The sequence below is a fragment of the Orbicella franksi genome, chromosome 10 (genome assembly GCF_964199315.1).
Source record: "Orbicella franksi chromosome 10, jaOrbFran1.1, whole genome shotgun sequence".
Lineage (NCBI taxonomy): Eukaryota > Metazoa > Cnidaria > Anthozoa > Scleractinia > Merulinidae > Orbicella > Orbicella franksi.
Window position 1 is genome coordinate 25,270,432 of NC_138154.1, and position 19,990 is coordinate 25,290,421.

At 39.4% G+C, this 19,990-nt stretch overlaps 3 protein-coding genes and 1 pseudogene across 9 annotated transcripts in view; 1 reads left to right on the forward strand and 3 right to left on the reverse strand.

Annotated features, from left to right (window-relative positions):
• Positions 1-19,990, reverse strand: part of LOC145499354 (uncharacterized) — a 161,253-nt gene that overhangs the window by 79,170 nt on the left and 62,093 nt on the right. The window lies entirely within an intron of this gene.
• LOC145499364 (D-inositol 3-phosphate glycosyltransferase-like) overlaps positions 1,439-19,990 on the reverse strand; it is an 85,757-nt gene continuing 67,205 nt past the window's right edge. Inside the window, exon 3 of the mRNA XM_081478885.1 lies at positions 1,439-2,662. Coding sequence (XP_081335011.1) covers positions 1,439-2,662 — 1,224 coding nt within the window. The remainder of the gene's footprint in view (positions 2,663-19,990) is intronic.
• LOC145499371 (alpha-protein kinase vwkA-like) lies at positions 5,593-6,898 on the forward strand (annotated as a pseudogene).
• On the reverse strand, positions 6,984-9,489 carry LOC145499365 (uncharacterized). The gene is made up of 4 exons (XM_081478886.1): positions 8,530-9,489; positions 8,027-8,136; positions 7,688-7,857; positions 6,984-7,239 (listed from the first exon to the last, which is right to left on the reverse strand). Exons 1-4 carry the CDS (start codon positions 9,277-9,279, stop codon positions 7,046-7,048), a joined length of 1,224 nt encoding a protein of 407 aa, XP_081335012.1. The 5' UTR covers positions 9,280-9,489; the 3' UTR covers positions 6,984-7,045.

Genomic DNA, 19,990 nt, shown 5'->3' on the forward strand with positions numbered 1-19,990 from the left:
GTTATGTCATTTTCCAATATTGTAGACAAATTAGAATTACTTCAACTCACTCTGAGTGTCCTCCCTCATAATTGAGCCATTCATGAATCTGACTGGCTATGGCAGAAGTTAAATTACTGCCTTCAACTGATCCACACAGCAGTCAAATTAATTATACCATACAGACCTTACACTATACAACAGAAAATTGTGGTAATATTATTTTTAAAAAATATGTTTTCCCACTCACTCTGAGGGTGACTTGTCTGATAAGTTTGAGCTTGAGTCTGAGGGCCTGCAGGAAAAGGTGGCTGACAGTATTTCAGGAATGAAGGTGGCCCACTATGACCAAAGGAACCTTAAAAAAAACATAGAGAGAAATGCTTTAAAAATACTGCTTTGTGGTTGCAAATAACAATATTGTACATGTACACGCTAGATGATTTTTAACTGAAGGTTTTTACTTGTTTGTTATGTAATCTTGCAATTGTACACATCACATTATCATAATTACTTTGGCAACTTACGCTGAGTGTCCTCTCTCTGATAATTGTGTCTTTCATGAATCTGACTGGCCACAGCAGAAGGTAAATCACTGCTTTTCACTGATCCAGACATCCAGCCAGGGGAGCCTTGGTCAAAAAAAATATTTACAAGTTTAAAAATAACATTATAAGAAACAAATTTGCAAAATAATGTACAAATAAAAACATAAACCACAATGTGCACCTTACCCATAGAATTAAAAAAATATATTATTATTATTATTATTATTATTATTATTATTGTTAGTATTATTACTACACAATCGAACTCCCTCACATAATTTTTTTTCAACTTGGTTCGATTTTCTTCAAGTATTGAACTGATTGAACCCAATAGTTTGATTAAGTTCAATTGGGTTCGATTTAAAGCTCAATTACTGAACAGTTTGATTAGCAATGTTGGGCATTGGAGTACACTTTTCTATTCTGCGAAGCATTTTAATTCTGATCAGTTGTATTCAGGTTTCTGTAAAATTTACCGTGTTGTTATATTACTCCAGTAAACCTGCTTCTCTAATTTACATTTTATTTTTGTTGTGAGTTTGGCTTAGTTGTGCATACTGCAATAAAGAACCTTTTTTATTGCCTGTAATTCTCTATCTGCAAATGCTTGTCCCAGCAGGGGACACAAAATTGCAGTAGCAATTACTTTTGAAAATAACAAAAAAAACCAACAACAATGATAAAACAATGTACACATAAAATAAGCCAAACATGGAATAGAAATCCTCAGGCAGGAGGGAGCTCTTTGACCTTTGAAATCTGCATGGGAGGGGGCTCTTTTAGCAGTCCTGGCAGAAGGGAACGTGGGTCAAAATATCATGCTATCTCTAGGGTGTATGAGTGGATTTTTTTGGAATGACCAACTGCAAGATTAGAGAGCTTACTAAAAATCTCAACAAATACAAATTAAACTATTTACCAGTTACAAGGCTGTGCATCTTTTCCACAAGAACACCACAAGGTTCCTGCCAGCTGTACCTTTCCAAATACTTTTCACGAAGAAGCTTGGATTCTGCAAGTCGAACATCCCTGTCTTTTTCACGGACAGCCTTGATTTTGCTGGCCCAGTGTCTAGGATCCTCTGAATCTACTACACAGTTTGACCCATTAGGCACTTTCATGAGAGCTTCTCCAAGGCCTGAGTTACTGCTCACTAGTACAGGCAAACCAGCAGATAATGCCTCTAGGGCTGTCAATCCAAAGCCCTCACTCCTTGATGGCATGATTGCCAGATCAACCTCACAGAATAATCTGGCTAGTGTTTCTCTGCTTTCATTAAAACTGCGAACAATTAGTTGACTGCGGTCAATGCAATGCTTGAGTAGCTTTTCTGCTATTTCCTCTCCTCTTCCTCTTGGTGCACAGAGAAACTTTAGTAGGTAAGAGTTTTCTTTCAACTCAGCAATAGCTTGAGCAGCAAGGTCATATCCCTTCAGATTAAAATCTTCACTGTCACCACTCCCAATAACTAGAACACAAAATGTTTTTCTTTCTTCAGTGGCTTGCTTCACATCTAAAAATTCAGTGAAAATGCTTGGGGTAAGATCAATGACATCTTGGTGTTTCTTACTACAGCGAAGGAAACGCCTGTAAGTATCTGCCAGCTTGGGTCCAACTGCTACAACTTGATCTGCCAACTCACAAAGTTCTATCTCTGTTTGCTGCATCTTCTCGCCTTTGGGAATGGCATCTGCATTGCTTTTGTACATTGCAAGTGCTTCAGGGGCATTGTGAACAATCTGAATCCACTTACATTGATGACTTTGTTTTACAAGTGGTATTTGTCGCCCGAGATGTACTCCATGTCCGATAATACAGTCCATGGCATGGTCCTCTGGTATGTCGATCAGCCAATCAACTGGATCAACACCTGTCATTTTCTCTGCTTTAATGAGCTGAACTTTGTGACTAGCAGCAATTCTCTTGTCATCTTCACTGCATTGAGGGAGAAACACACTAACTTGCACATTGGGGTGTTTAGCCAACTGTATTGCTAGTTCTCTGTTGACAGTTGACAAGTCTCCATCGACTGATGATCTCCACTCACTACTAAACAGAGTAACATACAATGTGCTTTTTTCTACTGCCTCCTGGCCTTCCTGTAATGTGGAGGCTATGGTGGGATTGAAGAACCCCTGAAACAAATGCAAATGGAATTATCATATCCATTCCATTTTAAAATTGACTTAATAACTTTAATTAATTAGTTTTAATTAATAACAGAATCCCACAGCCAAGAGAATTCCCACATGTTCACAAGAAGACTTCTATACTCATGATATTACCCTTACAGCATCTGCTTACTTTAATAATTTACCTGAACTAAACTTTCACCAAATACAATGTAACTCTGCTAATGAAATACGTCACTGGGCTGATTCAAATTACTGTAACTCTCAATCAACGAATCAAAGTCCAAAGTCCCAAAGATCATCGCAAAGCACCTGGCGTCTAAGATCAATGATGAACTTGTTGTCACAGTTGAGGACAACAGGTTGGTAAATAGTAAAAAGTGCATTGATAGCTCACTCTCATTTGATTGTCATGTTGAAAATCTTTGCAATAAACTCGCATCGCACATAGGTGTTTTGAGTAAAATCAGAGCCTTCCTGTCACTTAAACAGCAATAATTAATTAATAATATTAATGTTCTATCCGATACTATCCGATTGTTTTAATTCTTCTATTATGCTGATTTTCCCTCGCGTCTCACGCGTGCAGACTCAATTCCCTCGCGCTTGGTTTGGTTGAAATCCTCTATGACAATGGTCACCAAAAGTAATCTATTTCACAACACGACTAAATAAGCTACTTAGTTCAGAGGGCCAATAACTAAAGTGCTTCATCGCCGGTTCAATATCGCTTAATTATTGGACCGGGTAATGTCCCGAATGATCCCTCGCCAACCCTATAGACGCATCTTTTGGTTATTTTTGTGGCTTACTCAGTTTCATATAAGAACTAACTGATTAGTAACAAATTCTTATTTTCTTCTAAATCTCTTGTCCTTCTTTTGTTTTAATTAATTTAAAAGAGCGTCAAACGCGGGTTAAACGCCAAGCGATCTCAGAGTTGCACGCTAGAAGTTTACGGTGTCTTTCCAGTCCGCAATTGTGGTTTTTTTTTTTTTTGAACATTTTTCATTCGCAATACTACCTTGTTTGTCGTGTAATACTACACGACGAAAACTATACATCCTTTGTAGGCTAAATACTCGTCCACAAAACGGTCAAAGGTAAGGCGGGCGCTTCTTTCAAATTTTGGCCGCTAGGAGGGGCGCCCATTCGAAGGGGGGGCTTATTCGAGGGGAGGTGGGGGGGGGGGGAACGCTAATTCGAGGACTTACGGTGCCGAGATTCCCGAAGAACAATAAAACGGCGGTGAGAAGATATGTAGGGAATCAGCTCGGAGCCGGTGAGACTGGGAGCGGGTACCGCTCAGTGGAGAGGAGTGGTCTGAGGGAGGTGTGGCCTCTCATACTTAACTTGTCCCTGCTCGGACTACATAATGAACACTAAATAAATTTCACGCAGCACACAAAGCCATCCTATGGCGCCTGTAAATAAGCCAAATCGAAGTTTGAAGGATTAGTGGTGTGCACGCGTTTTTATCCCTAATTTATTGGCTCTCTGAGTTATTTTTAAAAGAGAATAATTTAATTTCTTCTTTTGCTCATTTTAAAAGAAGAGAATAATTTAGAGACAAAACGCATGCACACTGCACTAATTCTTGAAATTCCGATTTGGCCTTTACAGCCGCCTCTCCACCCTCCCGCCGGATGGGGCATTTTTTTGACCGCGGGTGGGTGGGTGAAGTGAAACCACCCACTCACCAACTGTGTCCTCACAAGAGGACTAGAAATGCAGATGGATGAGACTATTAAGGGATACCAAGAGCGTCGAGCACCGTCAACTTTGAAGGCTGAAAATAATAAGACAACTTGTTTACGTAGTGAAAAAAGTAGTTTAATTATTTTCATTTGGATCCTCGAATGTCCAGTATGGTGGCCGAGAACTGCCAGTAAAAAAATCATATATTTTTGTGTAATTAATGTTAGTTTGACTGAGAAATAAAACGAAACTATATAAAACATGAAGTAAAATGAAATGAAATTTAAAAGTAAAATGACATGAAATTTAAAAGTACATTGAGTTTTAAAAATAAAACCACTTTACTGTTAAGTTAAACTAAAATGGAAATACAGTTCAAAGTGAAATATAAAATCAATTTCAAATGAAATTCAAAGTGCGAGTGAAAGTGAATTTCACCGTGGCCGAGCGCTGCCACTACCATCATGCTACGCGCGCTTACAAGCAACAGAGCGGACCACGTGTTAGCTTGCAACATGGCGGAGTGGAGGCAGTTCGCAAACAAGCAGCGTCAAAAAAGAGCTGCTAAGGGGAAACGACCAGCACGAGAATCTGTAGAGGCGAAAGATGAAATAATTGTGCAGAGGATTAGTTCCGAAGTAACTGGAAAACAGCAAAAGTACACCAGGACTGGACCAAGAGAATTTGTCCCATTCGAATTCGATGAAATAACTTTCGACAACATAATAGAAGCTTGCCAGAAGTACTTTGCTGCCCAAATCGATAAAGATATGGTTTGCGACATCTTAGCTGGTGAACGTGGGCCTTCTTGCAAGAAGATGTGCCAAATTCCAGACCACAAAGTATTCTATGTGCGTTTTATAAAAATTTCAGATGCCGAAGTATTAAACGAGCAGGATGAGGAAGAGCACGGGCAAGAGACTCACAAGGTATGTGACAACACTTAAGAGCTTAATGCTGGTGCATTAAAATATATGATCACACATAGAGCTTGGTTTTGGCAATATTGGTTTCACCTGCCCGAAATATGTGGGTTTGGGGGGGGGGGGGGGGTGGGGAGGGGCATCAGTTTCCACAGTGATCTTTTTTTTAGGAGAAGGGGTGGTAGGATGAATATGGTAAAAAAGAGGTGAAAAATGAATTTGCTTGGAATTGTTGCAAGCCATTCGTAATAACCTTATAATTTTGTTCTTTCTCACTTTTGCTAAAGACCAAAAAACAAGGTGTGATGACAATCCAAGAAAATAGGCTGTGTCAGTACCAAGCCCCAAAAAAGTTTGCTCAAGTAAATTTTACCCTAGGAGTTTGTCCATCCAGGATATGCTAAAACTTGGGAAAGTCATCTCCAAGAAAAGTTCCACTATCATTAGCATCTATAAGTTTGATTTTGAACACATGCAATGGTCCAATGTACCAGTGGAGGCAGAATTCTTGGTAGCTGAGACACCATTCGCTTCTGGTGGATTCCGACAAGCTTTTAAGGCCACTAGCATAACAGAGAGATTCAAAGAAGTGACATGGGTTGTCAAGAAATACCTCAGGAGTGCCTCGGAAATAATTAAAGCAACACAAGAAACTGAAGAAAGTCACACAAAGAAGTCAGTGCAAATGCATTACTTGGCCCGCAATTTTGCATCCCAACTGAAGGAACAAATTGAAAAAGAGCAGCTGATGGAGTTTGGCCCAACATTTGAATATAAAAAGGTATTCATGGGTAAGACAGACAGTGGGGAGTTCGTTTCAATTGAAGAGTACATTGACGGTGATTTTATTAAGTACATAAACAATAATGGTGAAGTATGTGAAAAGGGTACAGTTTGTGACAAGGCACAGGCCTTTGTCCACTTTACTCATGAGAAATCTGAGGGAAAGCTTATTGTTCTTGACATTCAGGGTGCTGGGTACACACTATATGACCCAGAAATTGCATCGTTAGATTTACTTACTGATGATGGTACATAGCAATTCTGTACTGGGAATTTGTCTGAAATAGCCATGAAGAAATTTTTTGAGAAACACCAGTGCAACAAGTATTGCAAACTTCTAGGACTTACATTAGTACCATCATAGGTCACTTAAGAGTTAGTACCATTATAGGTCACTTAATAGTTAGTACCATCATAGGTCAAAATAGCATTGAAGGATATGTGAAGGACATATATGTGCATGTAACAAGGATATATGAAGGACAAGTTATTCACTGTTCCTGTTGTTGTCTAACATTGATTTAATTTTTTAAATTGCAATCTTGCTTTTTGTACTTATTTACTCTGAGTGTACAGCGAACAGTCTCTGATTTTCTTGTTACCTTATGTTATTACCATATTAAGTTATGACTTGAATGTTGCTGATAAGAAAATGAGAGGCTTATTCTGAACAAAAGTTTTGCAATAATTTTAACTTTGTTACAGTTTTACATTAAATAAGAAATATAACTGGATTGTTGCTTATTCCAAACTGAAAGACATATTTGGAACAAAGGTTGTATAAAAGTAGTTGATATGTTATATACAGTGATGTTGTTACAGTTGTTGCATTCCATGACAGTTTACAGAGATTTACAAATAAACCATATGGATAACATATTCCAGTTTAATTATATACATTGATATTGTTAAAGTTGTTGCATTCCATGATAGTTGACAGAAATTTACAAATAAACCATATGGATAACATGTTACAATTAAATTACACTGAAAGTGTGAAGTTCTGTTTTAAATACATATATGCATCTTTCCATTCATCTGGTTTAATGGTATCATTATCAGGAATGATGCGCTCACATTCTTCCCTAAATTCTAGAGTGAGGAAATCATCTGGAATGCTTAAAACACCAGATTCAGTCGCCACCTCCTTGAGTTGTTCCTCAGTAACTGGTAAACCTAAGCAAGAAATTAATGGCAATTATATTAATACTATTATCAATCACTTATTTTGCTTTCTCAAACAATAACCCTTTGTAACATGCGTTAACAGGGAGATTAGAGATCAAGAGTATTAATGTTGCAGGGTTCATTTCCCTTCCCAAAAAAATGCTCCTGAAAGGAAGTCTTATTTCTTTTCAGAGGACAAGATATGTTGACCGATCAGTATTATGTACATACAGTGTACCATTGAACAACCACCAAAAGGAATTTTGCCTTTGGATCAAGATCTTATATACTTAGTTGTCATGGGGATTTCATAGGGAACAAGAAATAAAAGACTGCCAGTCGTAATAACCCCTGAGATTGCTGATGATGTGTAATGTGAACTATTAATTTCTTGAATGAAAGTACTGGATCCACATTGTAAATTCATTTATAATGCACAGGATACTATGGCACATACCACACTCTTCAAGCCCATAATTCTCAGGGAAGTTATAGATGTGGTCTGGTATACCATCTGGAAGTGCAGTGTCTCTCTGTGCTCTGATCCTGTGTGTGTTCCACACTGTTTCTCTGAAAATATCTAACTCCTTCTGTATGAGAGGTACCATGATGAAGGCCAAGAGCAATCTGCCAAAACATTAAATATGATGTTGAAAGCAGTCATGACAGGATACTTCTGTATGCAAATACAGTAAATTATGTCAAGAAGTACATGACATTCCTTTCAATGATATACAGCGAGAGGTACAAAAAGGTTCAGAAGATAACTGCTTCAGATCCAAATTATTGTACATACCTATCAGAGTCATTGTGTGGGTCATAATGACCTTGATCTTTTAGCCAACGCAAACCATCTTTAAAATACCTCTCCATCCTTTCGTGCAATTCCCTCCACCATCTTTCAATCTACAAAATAGCAATATAACATAGTATTTTAATTACCTGACCACTACCACTTTTTTTCTCTTTTTTTTCTTAAAAAAATTTCAAAATTTTGACACCATAATGGGGAGTTTCAACAGCATTTGCCCTAATGTTCCAAAACAAAAACTGGGCTATAGCGATAGCTGTAGTCAGATGAATCCATTATGCATATTGCATTTTGGATGCAATGTTATTTGTCATATTTGTTTGTATTCTGTGTGTAGGGGGTGGATGGGGTTGGAGGTGTACAGGAGGCAGGCAGAAGTGGGAGGTTTTGACCCCCTATTGCCTATTCCCACCCCACTATTCTAGTAAAATATTCTGTTCCCAACTCAGTCTCTACCAATTTCAAATTTGCTTAGGAAATAGACATACCTGATTTGAGGTAGAAGGGCCATATATGACTGTTTCGTGAGGATCCATATCATTGTGGTATCTGCGAAGGAAAGCGTGCATTGTGGCCATGGTCCCTGTTTCGGTTCCCTTATCTACTCTTAACATCGCAGATATTATCTTAGTTTCATATAAATGTTCAAGATACCATCTTCCAATTAATTTGGGATCATGATTGGAAACCCAAACTTTCAACCATAGCAGCTTTCTACTGGCTGTGTCCATGCACCCATACACTGCTAATGGAAATGTTGAGTTTTGATAACCCATTAGCTTGTCGTGACCATCGAGAGAATGAACCCAGTTAGAACCACGTGTCGTGAAGTTTCCTTTTCTTCGCTGTCTCTTGACTCCGACATCACCACGGGCTTCGAGACCTTGTGGGTCCAGTTCAGTCATAACATCGTAAACCTGGTCTCTGGTAACATTTAGCCCGTGCTCCAATCTGATTTTCTTGTGCAAGGCTCTGTAGCCTAGCAGCTTACCAGGACCTTTAAGCTCCTCTTCCACCGCTTCTTTCACGTCCTGAACGTCGACACTCCTGTCATTGTAAAAGATGTTAAAGTGACGAAGCCTTCTGTCAAGGGAACGAATACTCCATGCATATTCTGGAAATTCGCGTCTGAGAAAATCCAGTGCTTCCGATCTTTGCAAGCCTTGCTGGACATATTTAGTTAAAACTTCTTTTAGGTTATCGTCATCGGTCCAGGTAGACTCACGGTTATCCGCCATATTGGCTAATAGAATCGCGGGCGCAGAGCTTTGTAAGCGCGCGTAGCATGATGGTAGTGGCAGCGCTCGGCCACGGTGAAATTCACTTTCACTCGCACTTTGAATTTCATTTGAAATTGATTTTATATTTCACTTTGAACTGTATTTCCATTTTAGTTTAACTTAACAGTAAAGTGGTTTTATTTTTAAAACTCAATGTACTTTTAAATTTCATGTCATTTTACTTTTAAATTTCATTTCATTTTACTTCATGTTTTATATAGTTTCGTTTTATTTCTCAGTCAAACTAACATTAATTACACAAAAATATATGATTTTTTTACTGGCAGTTCTCGGCCACCATCCAGTAAAAAATAATTAAATGTATGATTTGGTGACCTTTTATGCACAATGTTAAATTGTTAGAAATAGACCCGAAAGTGGCCTATATTAGAGACCGTAAGAAGTTCTCAGTCGTCTCCTAGGATCGTCCCGTGAAAAGCTTAACTGAAAAACATGAGAAAATAAACTGCATTTTGCTCATTCTTGGTCGCCACCTCCTGTCTGGAAAAAAAAGGAAATGGTTCAAGTCTAAAGGCGGCGCTCACCATTTATTTGATGAAGCTATACGGACCGAAAGGTCAAGACAATATAAGTTAGTTCTTATTCAGTATGCTGGATACAAATCACAGGAATTAATGATCGTTGGCATGCTGTTTTGAAATTCTGAATTTTCTAATTTACGATATTAACTGATTAAAGGAAAGCATATTTTGGTCCAAATTCTTCATGGCACGGTTCAGTTCTTACAACTGGTTTGGTTTTTTTTGTCTAAACTGACCAAGCTCTTAGAGCAGGACCAGACTTGGATCACGACTTTCCTTTAGAATGTAGCACTCACGTGTCCAGCAGCCATGCAAATTTATTGGAACAAAAGAAAGTGTTTACATAAGAAAAGATTGAACTCCTACAGGATTGGTGATCTTTGACCCTCTCGCTAGGGTAACCCTTGCATTAGGGTAACCATTCCTGATTTTAAACATGGCCTAATACCTCTTGCTACGACCCGTTTACAACTCGTTCCTGCTAAATTTTGTTTTAAAACAAGCGACGATGATAGCTTGCTTAAAAATAACCCACTCGCGAATTGACGATTAAGCATTGCATTTATAAATTTTCTGTGTGCCTACCGGAGCATATCATATTGCTCTCTTGACAGTTCACGAATCCTCCTGCCATCATAGGCTCGATTTCCACCGCCTTCTCGAGTCCGGTCAGCTTTCCTCCCCGAGAAGAGAGTTCGGGGGAGGAGCGCGGGCTCTTTTCTCGAACAGCGGCTGGTAATCGAGCCTACTGCCAACATTGAGGGTCCAACATACATTTGGCAGGATTAGAGCGAAAATGAGGGCGGGATACCGGCCGGGATGACACGACTTTTAATCGCGGGATCAAATTATTTTGTCGAGAGCGGGATCTGCTCATTTTCAGTGAGATATGGGATGCGGAATAGTTTTAAACTTGATAGCAGAATGCGGGATTAAAAACGGAAAATCACACGTTACAGATGTTACCCGGAGAACTGCGAACATAACCGGGCGGGATAAACATACTGAGTGGGGCGGGATGGCGGGATTGAGCCAAAAATAGTAGCGGGATGCAGGATTGAAACAAGACCGTTGGACAACACACAACAATATTATCGCGTGACTAAAACTAGTCAAGCTAGCCTGTGGACGGGACAACAATGGAGAGGAGAAGGCAGGCTGATAGAAGACAAGTACCGTAAACGACAAAGATGGAACTTTTGTCCTTCCTTAGGCCCCGTCCACACTAAGCTGGGGAAATTTGACAACGGAGGTTTTACTCTGAAATCGCATCAAATGTTTCTGTCCACACTACGCCGGAGGAACGTAAAAACGCAATCATCGGTCATTTGGGATTTGTGTTTGAGGAAAACTTAGGCAGGGAAATCACCTGATTATCAGGACTATATCGATGACGAAAAGTTGCGTTTTCAAAATATTTGCCGTCCACACAAAACGCAAAGCAGGCGTTTTCAAATTCGTCAGGTTTGAAGAGCGTTTCCGGAAAGCTCCGTTTTCGTGACGGATTAGTGACGTGTGGACCGTAAGCCAAACCGTAGAAATAGAGATGCCTTTTCAAATTTCTCTGGTGTAGTGTGAACTGGGCCTCAGTTATTGTTCCTTGTTCCTTTCACCATAATTAGCATTTTAGAATCTCTTCTTCAAAAACCAACAGAAGTAGTTTCAGTTTGACAACACATTGAGAGCTTTGTTTCCTTCGCATTCATTTTACAGTATTAAAACTAAACTTTGCTTCTAATTTTGCTTGAGTTGTCTTTCTATAATTATTCGTCGATTTAATATTGTCATGATTACACTGACGATTACAAACGAAGTTTGAATAATCACTGTTGGAACCGAGTCCTGCCTCATCCTTGATGTCTGTAGAAGCCCCTAGTGAAGTAGATCGTTTCCACAAGCCAAGTGGTGATTTTAAGAGTCTATTTTTCTAGAATTAAGAAAAGTTCCCTGCTCAGTGCAGTTCAAGTGTTCGTTCAACTGAAATACGGTTCCCAGCGGAAAGACCTATCGTCCTAGTAATGCACGATACATCAGCTAAGACCTTGCCACATTACGGAAGCATCTGTTTCTGGGAGGAATCTCAATCCCTCGCCCATTTACAAAAAACAAAACGAGCTCAACTTTGTTAATAAAAGCCGCTTTCATGTTTTTAGCTAAAAATTTAAATTTAGAAAAGCTGCTATGAAAATTATCCCATGGGGGTGGTCTAGGATCACAGAGAAAAACAATCTGCAAATCACATTGTATCACACCGTTCTAGAAATGCTAACCATCGTCATCATCGTCGTCATCGTCGTCATCATCGTCGTCATCATCGTCATCATCGTCGTCATCATCATCGTCGTCATCATCGTCATCATCATCGTCATCGTCGTCGTCATCATCGTCGTCATCATCGTCGCTGGCAATAATATCGCCGCTGATAAGGATATCAGGTAGTGCTTGCTGGACGATGTCTCGAACATAATTCAAATCTTCCTCAGAATGACTAGTTTTGTCAATCGAAAGGTACTTAAGCTTCTTCAAACTGATGACGTGTGGCACGATAGATGTTATCACGTGACCGAGAGGATTGTCGGACAGGCAAAGTGACTGTAGTTTAGGAATGAACTGAAAACTCTCCAGCAAACTACGTAAATCCTGTTCATCCATGTTTAACTTTTTAAGCCTCAACTTAAACAAATTGGGGAAGAAGCGAAGGCCTCTGAAGAGTGGAGCAAGACGACCTCTCACGCTAAAACCAGTGAAAATAAGCCCGTGCAAAGGCCTTGTTTTGTTAAATCCGCCAAACAACGTCTCCATTTTCTCAGCCGGCAAAATGTTTCCATCCACACCAGTTAACCTGAATTCTTTTAGTGACGACATTTCTGGAAGTGACCGACCGAGCGTCTTAGCTGCTGCTGGAGTCAGACTTACTACCCGAAGTTTCAGTTTCTTGAGAGTCTTGTATGTGATACTAGTAACCAATGTGTCCAGTGCTGCAGCACAGCAGTCTCTCAAGTCAAGGTGAAGACAGACGATGTTGTTAAATCTTGGTAACAAACTGCCAAGTTGCACTGCTCCAACTGATGTAAGACGAACACCGTGACCTGGCCAGAGATAAAGACGGTCAATCTTCAGAGAGCACTTACTGGGGTTTCGCACTTGTTCCAACAGATAACATATGGAGTCATCACCACTCTCAACTTCAATCCTACTCAAATGCTTACAATTTCCAATGACTGCACCAAGAGATTTCACTGATTGGCTGCTTAGGCTATGACAATCCAGAGAACTTAAGAATTTCAGGCATGACTGTTCTGAACACAAACGTGTGGATGGAACAGAAATCGTAGTAGATTCCGTAAATAGTCTGGCATGGTAATCACACCACAGGGACAACTTGGTAATGTAAAACTGAAACTGACCATTACGGAAACAAAGGATGGAATCGAACCAGCAGCAGTATAAACCTTTAAAAGTGGTCTTCCTCATGAAGTCTTCAATTGTGAGAACGTCAGAACTGTCAGTTACTCTTAGTAGCGTCTGCAAACAATTGAGAAAATCAAATGACTTGTACAATACTGAGTCTTCAACGCATTCGTCCGTGTGAAAAGGTATATGAACTTTGCCGAAAACAAAAACACAATTACGTGCCAGTTTAGTCAAGACGTTAACATTTGGCATAAGTTCAGAAAGCGGCCTATTTCTGGTGACAAGGATGACTCCACCAGTGCAATCAAGAAAATGACTTAAGAGTTCAGCTTTTGATTGAACTTCTCGAAAGGAATCGTGAACCAAGTTACTGAACCTCTTACGCCTATCAGTGACATCACACAGAGGCACGTCAGTCTCGGCTTCTACGTCCGGTATCGTCTTTGATAAATCCAGTGTTGGGTCGGAGATTCTAACTGATTTCAAGTGTTCAAGTACTTTTATTGCTCCTTCGTCAGACAAACCACAAACGAACTGAAAAACATTTTCCAAGGCCTCGCAATTCTCCAAGGCGGCGGCGTGCTGTCCAATTTCACCAAGATTACCTTTAGGGACACAGATGTTGATGAGGTACCACGCCGCTAAGTATTCTTGAATACTCTTGTGGATGAAGGATACCATTTCCATTGGTTCTAGACTTGGCCCGTACTCAGAAAATTGAAAAAGGCCGACAATGACACCCTCTTCGCCACGCACCTTCTCAGGCAGTTGACAAAACTCGAACAGCAGGTCGCCTTTGAGAAGACCTGCCAAAGCCACCTTTCCAATTTCAGCAAGTATCTCCTCGTAATCCGCTTCTTTTAGTTTCGAGGCTTTAGAAGAGGACTGGCGCCTTCTGTGGCTGTGCTGCAAAATGTGCTTCACAATTGCTTGATACAATTTGGCTTTACGTTCAGTAAGTTCCTTTAACTTGCCTTTTTCTTGATTCCATAGCAAGCAAAAAAAGAGGCTCAGTAACGGAACTCTTGCTAGGTCATTCAGCTTACTCTCTCGCAGGAATTCCAATAAACCATCCACCTCTGTTTGGCTATCAAGCATTTTTCTCATAAAGAGCTTTCTATCAGGCTTATTAAACCCGGTGATCTCGGCTTGTATGTCAGCAGATCCGCGTATCTCATCTCCCCTTGAAGGTCGAGTGGTTACCAACACTGTGCAGTCTCTCAAAATATTCCCGTGGAATATCTTGTAGATTTCCGAGTTGGTTCTGCTGCCATACCTTTCCTCTGCTTCGCTACCGGTGCGGTACTCGTCATAGCCATCAAACACAAGCAAAACTTTGTCTTGGTTCTTACGAATGTAACAAAGCAGATCGTCGACTGACTTTTCGTCGTCCTCTGGAAACAGACCAGAGCGTCTTAACACTTCATTAAACGTCTGGCACTTGGATACTTCTTTGAGATTAACAGCAAGAACGAGGTCAAACTTCCTCAGTGCATCTTCCCGTTCCCCATCCATCTTCGCCTCTTGAAGATTCGACCAATCCACAAGCAGCTTCTTAACGAAAGTCGTTTTTCCAATCCCAGTCTCTCCCTGCACGAGAATTCTCTTTGCTTCAACACCGTTATTTGTCTTCTCAGTGAACATTTCAGTGTAATGGCTCAGCTCCTTTGGTGATGACCCAGCCCTTGTTTGTTCTGCTCTGTTCTTTTGTGATGACCCAGCTGAGGTTTGTTCTTGTTTCACCCAGGACAGTCGAGTGTAGATCTTTTCAAGGTCCGTTTGTAATACCGAGGACCAAGCAGTGGTGGGCACCTTGGCTGCTTTTTGATAATGCTCCGCAAGTTTCCTTCGACAGGCTTTGACGTCAAACATTTCTGCAGGAGGGGCCTCTGATGAGACAAAACATAACGAACTGAGATAGCTACAGCAGATACATAATAAAATACAAACTTTTATAGCGGCATATTAGTGGAAGCAAAGTAGTCGCGCTTATATTTGAATGTTACTTACAGTGTAACGTCGGAACATATAATCATAGGTGCACATAATGTGTTTTAAACTCTCTAAATATAGCCATAGTTAGTTCATACACGCAATCAGATTAATAAAAATCTTTGAAATATTGCTACGACCTAAAAAAATAAAACCACCTTAACAGTAAGGGGCTCTATAAATATGGGTAATCAAATGGCGACGAGTGAAACAAGGAAATAATTTCAGGAGTATACCATTTGATAACCTTTTAATATTGTGGGTGACAAATTACGCTTACAATCCTGGACTTTTGGCTTGTTTATTTTATCGAGAGATTTCGCGCCAAACGTTGCTATAGCAATTTTGTAATTTCGCATGTGAAATTATAACTAAAATGCTGAAATTTCGCGCCAAAATTAAGGAGTAATTTGTCACCTATGATATTATCGAATAAATCTTTTTGTTCCTTGGAGGATATTTTTCCTTGGAGGATATTTTTCCTTTAAGATTTGTGGGTCTATTTTCTTCGTATTAATTAACTAAAGGCAATTTTACGGTATTTATATGTTCCATAATACAGTGATTTGAAACTTACAAAAATTACATCAATGTAATCCCGGCCTTGATATTGAATTTTTTTTTCGGGTAAGGCCATCCTCTTTTTTTTCTCCGTTTAGCGTCGTCCGACCGACCCAGATTTTTGGCATTTTCAAAAAAAAAATGTAACGACGTAGTTAAACCATTTTTGACTCTAAATAATTGCTTTAATCTGAAAAGTGAGCATAGTAACAGCATAGAGAAAAACAGGAACAAAAACAGGAATGTTTTTTACAGTATATTGCTTAATTTTCCAATGACATCAACCAACTTTTCCGCCATATTGATTTTGGGTTATGTCTTGTTATTTGCAGGCTCCACAGCAATGATGCTGGGCTGCCGGCCTCCTATTCAGAGAGTTCTTGTGATTTTTTCTTTAGTTCTTTTTTTTTTTAATCCGACCAACCGATCGAATATCAAAAAACGCATTCGCCGCTAAACGAAAAAAAAAAAGGGATGACCTAAAGATGAAAAAAGCCCGAGCAATGCACTACGCATGCACTTAATTGGCTTCTGGCGTCTATTATTAATAGTTTATAAAATGGCGTGTTCGAGCTGAAGGAGAGGAATGAAAACTTAATCCTCAAATAGCAGCGAGAAAATTGTGAATATCTCATTAACTTAAGAAGGTTAAACCTTTTAATTTATCTTTCCCTTCATTTTACGTTCTACAGCATAAGACAACCAAATAATAGAGCAGCAATAAGCATGCGCGTGAGCCGCGTACATTTTTATTGGAAAAAACTTATATTTTCATTTATATTATTCAGTTGATTGGCTCTGTTGACGAACAATCATGGAACGCATTTTTGCTATTCCAAAGTAAACTTGAGAGATGACGCTGTGAACTGAATTATACTGCATGTATACAAGAGTGTGACTGCGTTGAAATGTCCATGTAAGTTGCGTAAATTTCAAAAAGTGAAGAGCTATAACACTGGGAATAACACTGCTCTACATCGACACTGGAAAAAATTGGCCCAATGGATTACAAGATATTTACAGCTAGAATGTTCCTTGAGCTTTTTTTTTTCCATTAATCAGAATCTCAGTTGTGCAGTGCGGTGAGTAACTATAAATACATGTACCTGTTTGAAGTCGTCATTTGTTTTGGTTACACATGAGAAAATTTCCTACTCACTCTGAGGATGATGACTTTGTGTCTGAGAAGTTTGAACTACAGTCTGACTGCATGCAGGAAATTGCAACTGATTGTGTTCCATTGATAAAGGTGGCCTGCCTTGAACAGTGGAGCCTTTTAATATAAGAACCAAAATGATTTTAAAAACAATATTCTGCTTTGTTCCTACAAAACAATGTAATGCAGCATTTGTAGACATAATGTGAAGGGCCTTTGCGATCGCCTGAAAATTATTTTCAGCATCCACCTCTTACTACTCCAGCGCGAGGGCCGTACTGACGAATATTGCCTGAGGTCCAGGCAGTACGGACCGAGCACAGCTAACTCCATGATTTGAGAACAACTGAAGGCCAATTTTCCCCAGCACGGCTCGAGCAAACTACACACACTGTAGTTTAGTAAGTACTTTATAATATGGCACTCGGGACAGGCTTTCAAAAACAGAAGATACACCGCTTATGCCCATTTCCATGGAAACGGTCCGTATGGCAAAATCCCAACCAAAAAAAAAAAACAATGAGAACGGTCGGATCTACCTTAAGACTATCTTGCGACAAGATAAAATGTTGTAATTGCATAAAACTATCGTCACTTACTCTGAGAGAAATTTCTCTGATAATCGGGACCTTCACAAGTCTGAGCAGCCACAGTAGAAGAACACAGACTGTACTCCACTGATGAAGGCAGCAAGCCAGAAGAACCTTGACGAGAAAAAATATTAACCTATTTAACTTTTCTTACACTACAATTACTAATTTGATCTCTAGTATACCCTAAGTGCAGTCTAAATCCCAGAAGTTTATTTTTCACAATTCTTACAGAAACGTGAATTGAGAGCACGTCAGATCATTACTATCTGATATTACCTGGGTACTGCATTTTTGACAATGATATCTGCTACAACTGAATTCAGTGGAAGGATATGTTATTTACAGCTAAGAATATTATGTACTCAGATATTGATTGATTACATGGAAGAGTAAAAAAGGCGGAGTGATCCCTGGTTTATGAACAAATTACATTACGCAAAAATAACAAAGGATTCTACAAATAAAAGGGGCACAGAAAAGAAAGAAATCTGCCACTTGGGAGAAGTATCACCAACCCCAAACATATCAACTTACAATTAATATCTTGCAAATGTGATCTACATGCACCTGCAGGAGAAATGTGATAGCATGTAATTAAATGATAGTACTTTTAAAGTGCTGTGAGGCAAGTGGCTATTAAAACCCTGTTTGAAATTATTATGATAGTCATAAGATTTTGTTTTCATTGCACAAGAAAACTTCTTACTGACTCTGAGATAGCCTGCGAACGCAGACGTATTTCCGGCTGTTACTTGTCTCCGCCGAAAATAACGTCTGCGAACCCGAGCCACGAAACGATTTCTGTGACGTAGGAATTTTAAGCCAATTACAGTTTAGCTCAAGTAGCCCCAGAACTACTGCGCGAGGTATTCGCTGCGAGGAGCACTCGAGTTTCATTCTATCATAGAATCTGATCGGCTAAAGAGGAACAAAAGTCATTACGTCACAGAAATCATTTCCTGGCTCGGGTTCGCAGACGTTATTTTCGGCGGAGACGAGCGACAGCCGGAAATACGACTGCGTTCGCAGGTTAACTCTGAGGATGATGACTTCTTGGATAAGTGTGCTCTCCATGAGTCTGAGTGGCTGCATGAAAAGGCATCTGACTGTATCCCCCTGTCATGAACGTGGCTAGTCTCAACAACAAGACAGAGATTCCATTTAGTTATTTCTTTTTGACATAAGGCTACTCAAATGCTTAATTTCAGGAACCAACATCAACACATTTGTACACAAGTGTTCTAAGCAGCGACCATTTTGGTTGCTATGGAAACCGTAAAAAAAAAAACGACTGTCATTATAGTAACTGAATTTGATGTATTAATTCTGAATTGACCAATCAGAGTTGGGCTAGTGGCTTTTCCTCAATTTCAGTTTTGGACTGAATAGGCCATCCACACCTAGTTGTAGTAAGACCAAGTAATATTACTTCTAACAGGGTGAAAATTAAACTTGCGCTTAATTGGACTACAGAAAGAGAAACTGTAGGCCTTGCATTGTGAGTTGAGCGAGTAGCAATGTGGGTAAATGCAATTTTTGAGTGACGATTTGAGTCGTTTCTGAAGAGTGTTTTGAAGTTAAACCCACTTAAGTTTCCTAACTTATCTCTGATTACAATACTGTAGGCTAAATAATCAAAATTCGCTCAACCCGAGGATGAAAAGAAATGAAGACAAACAATGTTTAAGAGTCTTTATTCGGTTAATCACCCATACATTGGTCTATTTTATCTCCATACAAACTTTTACATTACGCTCCCGTCACCTACGATTGCAGGTTGACGAAGTGGTAAGATTTCAGTTGCTGTAACTTATCCTAAATTCTCGAGTTCGAATCCTAGTGAGGGAAATTTTTTTCTCTTGAGCTACTAGTGAATGGTTTCCGTTTATATAGGCATTAAAAAATAAAAATATTGAATCCATAAAAGTAATAAGTCATGTGATTATATGAGAAATTATAAAATATTTAATGCGAACGCTCTCATTGTTTGATTGCTCTGTTTAGATGTGGCTATGTATGCGAACACGCTTGCTGTGTTTCCAGGCGCAGTTTGCAAATATTTCACGTACAAATACCAAAGAAATGCATTTTTTCCAATTTGATTTGGGGATTGGATACCTCCTCCCCCCTGTGTGCTAAAGGGGAAAAAGCAAAAAAAAAAAAAAAAGAAGAACCACAGCGCTTTGCCTGCCTCGACGATCGTTAGCTAGACAACCTCGTCAAGGGAGCTCAAAAAGACCACAAAAAAAGCCACAAAATTTACAGTTAACATTTATCATGGTAATTTTTGCATGCCATAGTAAAATTCTCCATAAGGAATTCTTTATTTAAAAAATGTACCCAAAAATGCACACTGAACTATATGCCGCGACAGACTGTAAACGTTTCAAATCAAACTTTGCACGACCGAT

Coding starts and splice junctions, on each gene's coding strand:
- LOC145499365 (XM_081478886.1), bottom strand. CDS start 9,279: ATGGCGGATAACCGTGAGTCTACCTGGACCGATGACGATAACCTAAAA. Junction 7,858..8,026: donor CCACACAATGACTCTGATAG/GTATGTACAATA, acceptor ATGTTTTGGCAG/ATTGCTCTTGGCCTTCATCA. Junction 7,240..7,687: donor TTATGGGCTTGAAGAGTGTG/GTATGTGCCATA, acceptor TTTCTTGCTTAG/GTTTACCAGTTACTGAGGAA.